This window comes from Mangifera indica, chromosome 6, assembly GCF_011075055.1.
Source record: "Mangifera indica cultivar Alphonso chromosome 6, CATAS_Mindica_2.1, whole genome shotgun sequence".
In the NCBI taxonomy this organism is placed as follows: Eukaryota; Viridiplantae; Streptophyta; class Magnoliopsida; order Sapindales; family Anacardiaceae; genus Mangifera; species Mangifera indica.
In genome coordinates this window covers 10,278,368-10,288,812 of record NC_058142.1, presented here as the reverse complement: position 1 = coordinate 10,288,812, position 10,445 = coordinate 10,278,368, and the positions used below count along the sequence as shown (strand labels likewise).

Genomic DNA, 10,445 nt, shown 5'->3' with positions numbered 1-10,445 from the left:
AATTGGAAAGTGAGGACTGCAAATACCTTTTGAGTGGTGAACTAAATATGGTAGAATTTGAAAAGCATTAAAGGGTATCTCTAGAAGTGCCAGCTGAAGCTTATGATCATCTGATTGAATAAACCAACTAGAATAAGAGACCAACATACAAAAGGCTGCTGCTCAGACTTCAAATGACAAGGAAAGTCTCTGAGTCTGAGGCCATCATATTCATATGCATGTTCTTCAAAACTTTTAAGTTTCTTTTCATACTGTTTAAAAAGGGTTTTGTTTTTAATGAAAAAAGAGAAGCCTGCATGCATTTACACCAGAAAAAGAGTGAAATTAGGCACAAGGATTAGGTTCACCAGCTGTTAGCAACAGGTTTTGGACTTAGGATCCAACACTGATGACTGACCTCGGAACCCTGATTTTTCACATTATCTTATTAGCCTTTTTAACTTCCCCAAAAAGTACTATTACTTATTAATACTATTATCACGTGCCTCATCACATGACATTTCTAAAATATTTCACCATTTACCAAAAATCTTTATGGTCAGAGTTGGATCGTGTAACAGTCAAACCTTAAGCACATGATCCCACTGGCTTTAGATCCCAATCAGAATTTCAAGTTTATAAGTAACTCTTTCATACCCATCTCTATTTTTCATCACTACACTAACCAGCAACTTCCAACTTACACTTCCAGTTTTCAGTCTGAGACTTACTCAGCACAACATACAACCACAATGAAGCCTTACTCAATAGCAATGGCTTATGTTCTTCTACTGCTTTCAGTAATTCTATCTACTTGGCTTAGCAGAGCTCAAGTAGAGGCTCGTCCAATAAGAGAAGTGTCAACCATGCCTTCATCTTCTCAAGCTCTCAAAGATCTGCAGACAGACAAGAAGTATCCTTTCAAGAAGGTAGACTCAAGCTTTAGAAGAATCCCACCAAGTACATCAAATCCAACTCAGAACAAGTAACAAAATTTTCACACCAACAGTTTCTTGCCTCTCAACATTCAGCAGATTTTCCATTATTAACTTATTGTGTGTTATTATGCCAGGTTCAAACCCCCTATTAGATGATGAAGTAGAAAACTGCAGTAGCAAGATCTCTACAAAATTCAATGTTCTTTATTTATTAGTTGTTACAGTAGTCCCTATATGTATTGCAGTGTGTAATGTATTTGACAGTTTTTGCTGCCACAAAATGTTTAGTTTTGCTGTTAAATGTAAATTGAACAATTTTGGATGTTTGGGGAAATAAAGCTTCCAACTGTGTTAGAAAGGATTCTTGCAACAAAATTTCGACTCAACAAAAATTCGTTTCTACTCAACCGAAAAGAGCATACACAAAAACATTTATCTTTCACCACTCAATGAAAATAAGTTACAGTTACAACTCTATGCAGACATCCGATGAGAATAGATGCAAACCGTCAAGTTTTTAACTTCTTTGAGGACTTCATCGGCCTATCCTTTCTGTGCCGTTTCTTTATTGATCTTTCTTCAGAGAGAAATGGCTTTACTGCACTTTCTGCTCCTTTACCAGCTGCACAGCTAGTCGCAGAAGCAACTAAATTCTTTTTCTTGTTTTTGCCTCTTGAGATGTCATCAGTCACGGCATGTTTGGCAAATTTCCCAGTTTGCCACTTCTCTTTCTCTGGGTGCCGCTTCATGCCTGCCAAGCCCAAAGATGGCACAGCAGAATCAAGGGAATGATCAATCTCTTTCCTCATGTTTTTAATATCAAAGGGGTGAGATGTATGCTTGGAAGTATCAGCAACAGATGAGTCCTTTCTGAATGATTTAGTTTCCCTTGAGCCAAATGTTGCATAAAATTCCTTATAAGTCGATTGCTTAGAGCTTTGTTTGAGCTTCCACTGATCAGGCCGTGCAGCAAATCTATTGTAATAAGAAAAGAGAAAAAAAAAATTTAAAACAACAATAGACCACAAGATATTAAGCCCAAACAAACAGCACTTGATATTTTCATTTAATAACAATAGTTTATGGCGTGTGTGTGGAAACATACAAATGGGTATAGACTAGGCATTAACTTGTTCATCATAATTACTATTTGAAGCCAAGAGATGGAACACAATTTGTTCAAAAAGAAAACAAGTTAATGGCTCAGTGTGGTAACCAGTATACATGGTATAATATCTCACCCGTCAATGTCAAGTTTCCTTAAGAGATATGGGCCTTGTTTTGTCTTGGATAACTCAGTTCGCACAGCTAATAACTCAGATGCTATGGACTCTCGTAATGACAGACTACTGGCTGTAAAGCTCCTTTCCACAGTAAATGAACCGGATGAATGCATTGAAAGCTCTCCAAAGTGGCCTCGTAGCCTAAACAAATGACAAATTAGAAGTAAATAAAGCAGAAAATTTAAATTAGAATTGCTTCTAGATGGAACTTATACATTGAATTCCATTAAAAACAGGTGATCATGAGATAACAAGAAGAACCATATATCATTTTCCTTCAGAGCAGGAATTTTTTTTCATCAGCAATTGTGCTTCTAAGAATTCCATATATTAAGGAAAGGACAGGTAACAACTTCTCAAAGAAATATTATAACCAAATGAAGTATCATTGCATACTTCAGAATTAATCTGTGCTTTTGCTTTCCAGAAGCATTTGAACCTAAAAAGGCTTCAATAACACGTGCTCCGCCAGCATCTTTTGCTGCTTCAAAGACATGGTCAGCTTCCATGGATGCAATACTAGTGATGTAAGGCTGTATATATTCCTGGGAAACAAAAACACAAATATGGCATTTTAATACAAGAAATCATGTAACAGTGGATGCTAATTCAAACTTAGATAATAAGTTCCAGAAGATTATGTGCATTTTTGTGGTCTCATGTAAACAACATATCAGTACGGACAACTCATATTTATAGCAACCAATTAAAAACCTGACATATAATCAATAAAAAGGAAAAGAGAAAGTGGAGGAAGAAACATGCAAAAAGAAGGGCCGCATACACTACGAAATTTAAAAACTGCTTGCAGAATCAGAGAACCAATGACATGGATCTTAAAACCATTTGGCCAATTCCAGTTTGACTTGTCTTCACAGCTAAAGTAACTTTCAAAAAACAGTATACGTGGAACGATGGATCTTGGGGACTCATTTGTTGAACCTACAGCAGCAGCAAGAGCCTGACAACACTGCCAAACAAAAATAATAATCATGGTTAAATCTAAGATTTGAACCTACAAATTCAAAGAAGTTCATTTTGGGTTGCTATATCTTCATTAGTCTCTTAAATTGCATTTACCAGAAGGCATTAAACATCATAACAAGAAGTCTTCTGCCAAGTTGATTAACATCAGAAGTTCAACTATACAGGCATACAAAATTAGCAGCAATTAAATGAATGGAATAATATTAAACCTTTTGCTCATGAGTATGGAGTCTTTGACTTGCAGCAATAAAAGCAGCAATAACTCCTGACCTCCCCATTTCAAGAAGGTCCCTAAATTTTGCACCAAGTTCCTCCCAGATCAACTCCATCTGGTAATTAAAGGAAGAAAAAAATTGTAGAACTCAATCCACAAAGGTTTACGGCACAATAGTAAAATAAGTAATACAAGAGCTCTTGTAATTAGTTTAAGAAAATAAATGAACTACCACCCATGGAGAACAAACAACTTTTCAATGTCATAGAAAAATAGAAAACGTACTTGATCTTGATCTCTTGCATGGGAAACCAATGCTTGAACAACAAAGTTTGCACACTGATGTGATGAAAGAAGGAACAGAGAATTTCTGAAAACTTTGGTGAATATTTCATTATACAAGCTTTCAGGAGCCACATCCAAAATCACCTGCAAAATTTTTGGAAAGCAAACCAAAAAAATAAGAAACTGGTACATGTTTAAAAAACAGATAAAGAAACTTTGATGGGTAAGCATTCAGTTGCTGTCATATCTAAATGACAAGTCTCATAATCATTTATGACATCAAGATCAAAAACAAAAGGGGATTCAAAAATTGATCAGTTAAACGAAGATGTTCTTTGAAAAGATATTTCTCAAAGCAATTGCTGGATGCTTCCAGGCTAATAGGGTTTATCACATAACAGGACATGACCAACAGAAGACGTATGTTCAACAGAATTAACCGTATGCATCAAGACAAACATCACATCTCAATGAAAATTGCAGCAGTCTAATTTTTCAGTTAACATTATAGCTATAAAAAGCATATTGCCATGTGACTTCTCTTCCCTTTGCTGATGGAATATTCATTTCCATTGATTCATATTCATATTTGAGGACAACGCAAACACATACAGACAAATGAAATAAATAAAATGGCAAACACGAAGATAAACAATACTGTTGATAGGTTGCTCACCTCCATTAAATGGCTATATGCAGTTTCTTTCATCAGGTCTACAATGCTACTCACAACAGACATCTCTACGAAGTTTCCTTCCACTACATTCTCTTTCTTGCAGCCAAGAAGAACAGGAATTAACTTAAGCAACTCCTCATCATGCTTCACTAATAGCTTCAAAGCTGTCTGCCAAGAGGAAAAAAAATATCACTGGCAATATAAATTCAGAAGTACTGTGATTCCCATAATTAAAATATTATCAGAATAAATGAAAAGGTACTGAATAAGAATTCTAAAAAAAGAAAAGGATTATAATAAGCACAGACAAGCTGCTTTAAACTAAAAGTTTTATTTAAAACTGAATCATTGTTCCCATCCTTGATAAACTATCACAAACCTTACCATAGAATATTAAGGAAGAGAATTTAACATGTTAAAAAAATAAAAAGAAACAAAACATTGCTAAAACATATTTCAATTTTCAGAAAATTAGTTGACTACAGATGAGAAAATTTAAGGACTCAGAAACAAGTCCCAGGATCATATATTCATCTTTAAAGTTCTACATTCTCATATCAACCTTCACAGCTTGATAAAACATCTCAAGGCTCATTTGACCATGCTAGTCAAGAACGGTAAATGGACATTTGATCAAAAATTACAACAGTTTACTTATTCATTCTATGTTCTAACATCGAAAATAATCTAACCAAGGTACATCAAAACATACCTGCAAAACCAAACTGCTGTACTGATCTGTTTGCAGTGTCTTAATGTCTTTTCTGGAACATTTTAATATTCCTGCTATAAGGAGCTTCAATAAATCTGGAAATAAGGGGTGGGAATGTGGTAAATCATTTCCAGATGATTGAGAGATATTCAAATTTAACCGCTCCGCAAGAACTGCTGATGACTTTGCTCGATGAAATTCAGAGGAATCTAATGGTACTCCTTTACAAAGACAAAAAAGACTCCGAAGAACATGAGATCCATAGCAGTTACACATCACATCAATAGGATTACTAGCAATCACCTGCCAAGATAGAAAGAAGAATTAAGCAAAAATGGTAAGCTGAAATCTACTATTAATGCACATAACATCATTTGACAGTAAAGAGTGCAATGAAACTAAAACTCATAACTGTATATTGTCATGAAAAACATCAGATACCTTGCATATCATAGTTAGAGTCTCTTCGATAACAGAATAGTTCTGTTCATCTTGAAGATGCACAGCTAAAGACTTGAGTGCTGTCTCAGCCACATGAGATCCAGATCTATCCATAGAAATAGCAGGAAAGACCTTTGCGCAGCCTCGAAGGAACCCACAAAGGTGGTCCACGTCACAACCTTCCAGAAGTGTCTGCAATGTGTGACTTATGATGTAGTCAGTTGCGAGTTCTAACTCTTTCCCTCTAGTTTCCTCAAGGGCATTATGACATAAAACCGATCGCTCTTCCAAATCAGCCTCATTACTTTCAAAAAGATTTGCGATCTCTGAAAAGTATTTTGCTATGTCTGGGTCAATCTGTTTTCTACAAACATAATTCAATTTGTGAATTTAATTACATCAGCCACCATCCAAATTAGTCATAAACCAGGGTTAAAAACACATGACCTGAGCACATACTGTTTAATCTCAAAATTGAAACAATGATCAACGGAAAAACTACTAAAATCATCATTAATTTAAGTACAAATAGCAATACCTAACAACTGAAGTTTGTGGCTCTGATGCACTGTGATGCTTCCAAGATTTGTTGGACTTTGCTGTTCCATCATATCCACGCCCAGACACAGTTTTGTTAGCAGAATCAGCATCAAAACCGAAACTTTCTTTCTTGGCCTTTCGGCTCAAGTTCTTTTTCTTCCTACCATATTTATATGATTTATCATCCTCACCCATCAAGTAATCCTCCACTGTATTGGGTATTCTAGGTTTCTTTGATGGTAAAGCTTTTGAACCAAAGGAAACCATCTGAACCCTAGCAGAAACCACTTCACGATAAATAACCTCTACAGACTGATAATTAAACCAGGTGAATATGGAGGCAGAGAAAACAATGTGAGTGGGTTCCCTTACCTCCCTTTAAATTTGGAAAGAAACAAATAAATACGTTTTGATTTTAAGCCATAATGAAAAAATTCAAAACTCAAAAAAATGGCAAGAGTATAATTTTACAAACCACTGTAGCAACAACTTAAATAGTTAATGATAGCGTTTAACTCAAGTTAAAGAAGAGAGTACCACCTACAGTTTACTCAACAAAACAAAATTTTCAATTAATATAAAATTCAGATTTCCCCATTTTTAATCCTCTTTCTACCCACTATTTCAGTAAGTCACTTTATACTTTGAACCAAGGTTTACATAACCGACCGGACTATAAACTGATTTGAAGTCCAATTCTGATCGAATCAATCAGATCGTTTTTACTAGTCCATCCAAACGGATTTTAATTTTGTGTAAAAACCTGAAATTACGTAGTGCTGAACATACATAAAAACCCATAAAGTTACAAATCTACAGTCACATTAAATAAACTTATCTATATAATACAAAAAATTACAGGACATAAAATATATAAAATTACAAGACATAAAATAAACTTACAAATCAACATACATAAAATACAAGACAACTTGGAGAAGAAGTGTACTGTGGACGAAGCTTACCAGTCTTCGCCGGAAGTCGTCGGCGGTATCGTCGTCACAGAGAAGTAAACCTGCAGGAAGAGCCGAAGTTGAAGAAGACAATTTGGAGAAGCAGTGCACCGTGGACGAAGCTTCAAACGTCGGCAACGCGCGCGAGAACAGACCACCGTCGGCAACCACACGAGAAGAACGGCCAAACGTCGTCGGAAGTCGGCTGGGTGTGTTTACTGCAGTAGCAACAGCTGCAAAAGAAAGGGCTGAAGCCTGAAGGAGATGACGCGCTTTAGGTTTGGCTTTAATTTTTAAATTTATATTTTTTATTTTGGCTGGACCGGACCAGGTGGTCCAGTCCGAAAACAAGCAAAATAGGGTCTTTCAACTTCGGAATCCGTTTGAAGCACCGGTTCACGGTCCGAGTAGTCTGATCCGGTTTTGGAATTCTTATTTTAAACACTGTTAGGGCATAATACAATTTTTTAAGGAAAGAAAAAAAAAACAAATCCAAATAAACTTTACCAAATATATTGGTATATGTTCTAACTAAGATTAGATTCAAATCAAATTTGTTTAAATTTAAATTTAAATTCAATTCACATAAACTTTCAAATTCAAAACAAATCAAATGTCTACAAACCTAAGCGGAAGCCCGAATTTTAAATAGGTCAAACGACTATTTCCCACCCAAGGTTTGATGTTTTCTCAAATGTGCCCTTTTAACTATGGAAACACCAAATACCCACTCATGACCGGTTAGACTTAACAAAACCCTAACGCCTAAAAATTTTATCTCTTTTTGCCCTCCTAAACTTTAAAAACTAAAATTTTCCCTCACCCTAAGTTTTAAAAAATGGCAATTTCACCCTAGGATTTGGTTTTGAAATCTCCGGCGACCGTTCCGGCTCTATTGCCGACGACCTCTCCCTCCCGAAGCAACCTCTCCTTCCGGCGAATGGTTTCCTTCCATTTGGAGGCTCGATCGACGTCGGAGACGCCTTGGGAGACGAAGAACTTCGTCGGGGAAGACGAAGTTCTTCGTCTCCCCAGACGAAGACGAAGCCGTCGTCTTCCCAAAGTGAAGACGACAGTCTTCTCAGACAAAGACGACGGCTTCGTCTTCGTCTGGGGAGAGGAAGAACTTCGTCTCCCAAGACGTCTCTGACGTTGATCGAGCCTCCAAATGGGAGGAAACCATTAGCCGAAAGGAGAGGTTGCTTCGGGAGGGAGAGGTCGTCGGCAATGGAGCCGAAACGGTCATCGGAGATTTCAAAACCAAACCCTAGGGTGAAACTGCCATTTTTTAAAACTTAGGCTGGGGGAAAATTTTAGTTTTAAAGTTTAGGGGGGCAAAATAAATTCTATTTTAGTTTATTTTTAATATTATAGCAAAAATGACGATTTTACCCTTACCACCGTTAGAGTTTTGTTAAATCTAACCGACCATGGGTGGGTGTTGGGTGTTTCCATAGTTAAAGGGTGAAAACTTGAGAAAACATCAAACCTTGGGTGGGAACTAGTCATTTGGCCTTTTAAATATCAATATTAACGGGTTTGAGTCTTAACTTGAACCGTATAACCAAGCTGTTATGTCATTAAAATCTTTTTAAATACACATTTGAGAGGGGAAGTATTTTTTCCCATAACTTTGCCACTGAATAAGAGCTCACGCTGTCACGTACATATTTCAGGCTTTCAACCTTCCACTTTGGTTCAACTTCTTCTTCAATCTCCTAGGTTTAGGCCTTCTCTTCTTCTTTCTGCATCAACCTTCTTCGGCCTTCCAGTTAGTTGAATTTCTTCGTTGTTTGATAAAATTTATTAACCCTAATTTTGGAATTAGGGTTTCTGATTTGGGAGTCTTTGTCTTTCTGATTTTTATATTGTCAAACAGTATATATATTTTCTGCAGAAGTGAAAGGAGCATGCTGCTAACATTACAATCTGATTTTTTACAATTTGCAGAAGTTTTATCGATTGGGGAGGTTTTTACCATGTTTACAACCTGCAGAAGTTCTCTTAGGCTGGTTTTTAACCACGCTCGTGAGCAACTCGCGCACGCAAGCTGAGCTCGAATAAACATGTTTTTGGCTCGTCAAGCTTGAGCTCGGCTCAAGTTTGTTTGATTAGTAACTGGGCCAAATTTGAGTTTATTTAAGCTCAACCGACTCGAATTCATCCCTATTTTCAATTGTAAACATAAAAGATAGCCGAAATTCTAACTGTTTCAGTTCCCAAAAATCTAATGACCCAAGGGGAGGACTGAGTTGAGTTTCAATAGAATAGAGCAAGGCTTTGCAGTGAATTAGATAATAAGATTAGGAATGACATATTAGACGATAAAGGCCTATTTAAGAATTCATCTAGAAAATCATCGTTCCTAAAATAGTAAAACATTATTATTAAAGTTTTTTAATAAAAATGAAATAGCCGTTAATTAATTTGTAAAATTATAAGGATCGATTGTGCAAAATATAATTGTTTGCTTTATTATAGAAGAACAACTTATTTCCCACGCAAATTGAAAAATAATAAATCCTTAAGTCTAATTTTTTTTTTCACCCTTAACAAAGAAAGGATAATTAAATAATTTTATTTATTTAATTTTAAATATTAAATGCAATTATATTATTGTATTACTTTTTTGGTTTTTTTTTTTTTAATTTTTCTCTCGTCTACTTTAGGAAGTATTTCTCATAATACAAAAAATGGTCATATACTTTAAAAGCTGCTAACTCATGGTGCAGTGAAAAAAAAAAAACACAAGCCCGGATAAACTTTGGGAAAATAAGTTTATTGATCCACCTTTCAATTGAAAGTATAAAAAGATAGCCAAAATTGTAGCTACTTCAATTTACAGAAACCTAAGCACGCATGGTGATGGCTGAGTTGAGTTTCAGTGGCATATATAAGACTTCATAGTGGTTGGAGACGAATATGGTCACCTGATAAAGGAGGGAAAAAAACTTGTTAGAAGAGAAAAGTTAAGTTTTTAAAATTTAGACTGAGGAAAAATTCTTTATTTTTAAAATTTAGATAAGAAGAAAAGATATAATTTTATTTTAAAAGTTGTTCATATGAAAGAGCTTAATTGCATTGGAAGAAGAGGTGATTGATAGCTTCATCAATTTGGTTGCAAAGAGCACAAATTACCCATTTGATTACTCCAATTTTTAAGAGTTTACTCACTAAAACTTGAAGGCCAAAAGAGTTGCTCCCACCCAAGGTTTAATCTCATTCCAAACTGCCGTCTGTCAATTTTTTAAAATCCAAAGTTTCATTCATAAGTCAAATTCTATTAAAATTCTTAATTAAATATAAAAATAAAACCGTTATTTTAATAATATTATTAAAAAATATACATATTTTATTAGATTTTTTCTCCAGATTTTAAAAACTAACTACTTCATTTTTACCTTAAATCTTTCAATTTTCAAAAATCACACTCCCCC

At 35.3% G+C, this 10,445-nt stretch overlaps 2 protein-coding genes across 5 annotated transcripts; one reads left to right on the top strand and one right to left on the bottom strand.

The window, feature by feature from the left end:
* The first annotated feature begins 351 nt into the window (after positions 1–351).
* LOC123219305 lies at positions 352–1,271 on the top strand. Its single transcript, XM_044641178.1, has 2 exons — positions 352–964; positions 1,052–1,271. Exons 1-2 carry the CDS (start codon positions 576–578, stop codon positions 1,071–1,073), a joined length of 411 nt encoding a protein of 136 aa, XP_044497113.1. The 5' UTR covers positions 352–575; the 3' UTR covers positions 1,074–1,271.
* On the bottom strand, positions 1,242–7,383 carry LOC123219304 (pumilio homolog 23). 4 transcript variants are annotated; one of them, XM_044641173.1, is made up of 11 exons: positions 7,021–7,383; positions 6,054–6,329; positions 5,516–5,879; positions 5,075–5,377; positions 4,363–4,530; positions 3,687–3,830; positions 3,397–3,516; positions 2,985–3,170; positions 2,597–2,745; positions 2,159–2,341; positions 1,242–1,892 (listed from the first exon to the last, which is right to left on the bottom strand). In XM_044641173.1, the coding sequence occupies exons 2-11, from the start codon at positions 6,320–6,322 to the stop codon at positions 1,427–1,429; spliced, it is 2,352 nt and encodes a 783-aa protein (XP_044497108.1). In that variant the 5' UTR covers positions 6,323–6,329; positions 7,021–7,383; the 3' UTR covers positions 1,242–1,426. The 4 variants fall into 4 exon arrangements, with proteins under 4 accessions (XP_044497108.1, XP_044497109.1, XP_044497110.1 ...); XM_044641174.1 differs by having other exon boundaries at positions 6,054–6,322; XM_044641175.1 differs by having other exon boundaries at positions 6,054–6,367; positions 7,021–7,374.
* Between the last annotated feature and the right edge of the window lie 3,062 nt (positions 7,384–10,445).

Bases quoted from the DNA above. Each gene is read 5' to 3' on its own strand.
- LOC123219305 (XM_044641178.1), top strand. From the start codon at position 576: ATGATCCCACTGGCTTTAGATCCCAATCAGAATTTCAAGTTTATAAGT. The intron at 965-1,051 runs GTAACAAAATTT...TTATTATGCCAG, and splicing joins TCAAATCCAACTCAGAACAA to GTTCAAACCCCCTATTAGAT.
- LOC123219304 (XM_044641173.1), bottom strand. From the start codon at position 6,322: ATGGTTTCCTTTGGTTCAAAAGCTTTACCATCAAAGAAACCTAGAATA. The intron at 3,831-4,362 runs GTGAGCAACCTA...AAAATTTTGCAG, and splicing joins CATATAGCCATTTAATGGAG to GTGATTTTGGATGTGGCTCC. The intron at 3,171-3,396 runs GTTTAATATTAT...TTTGTTTGGCAG, and splicing joins TCCATACTCATGAGCAAAAG to TGTTGTCAGGCTCTTGCTGC.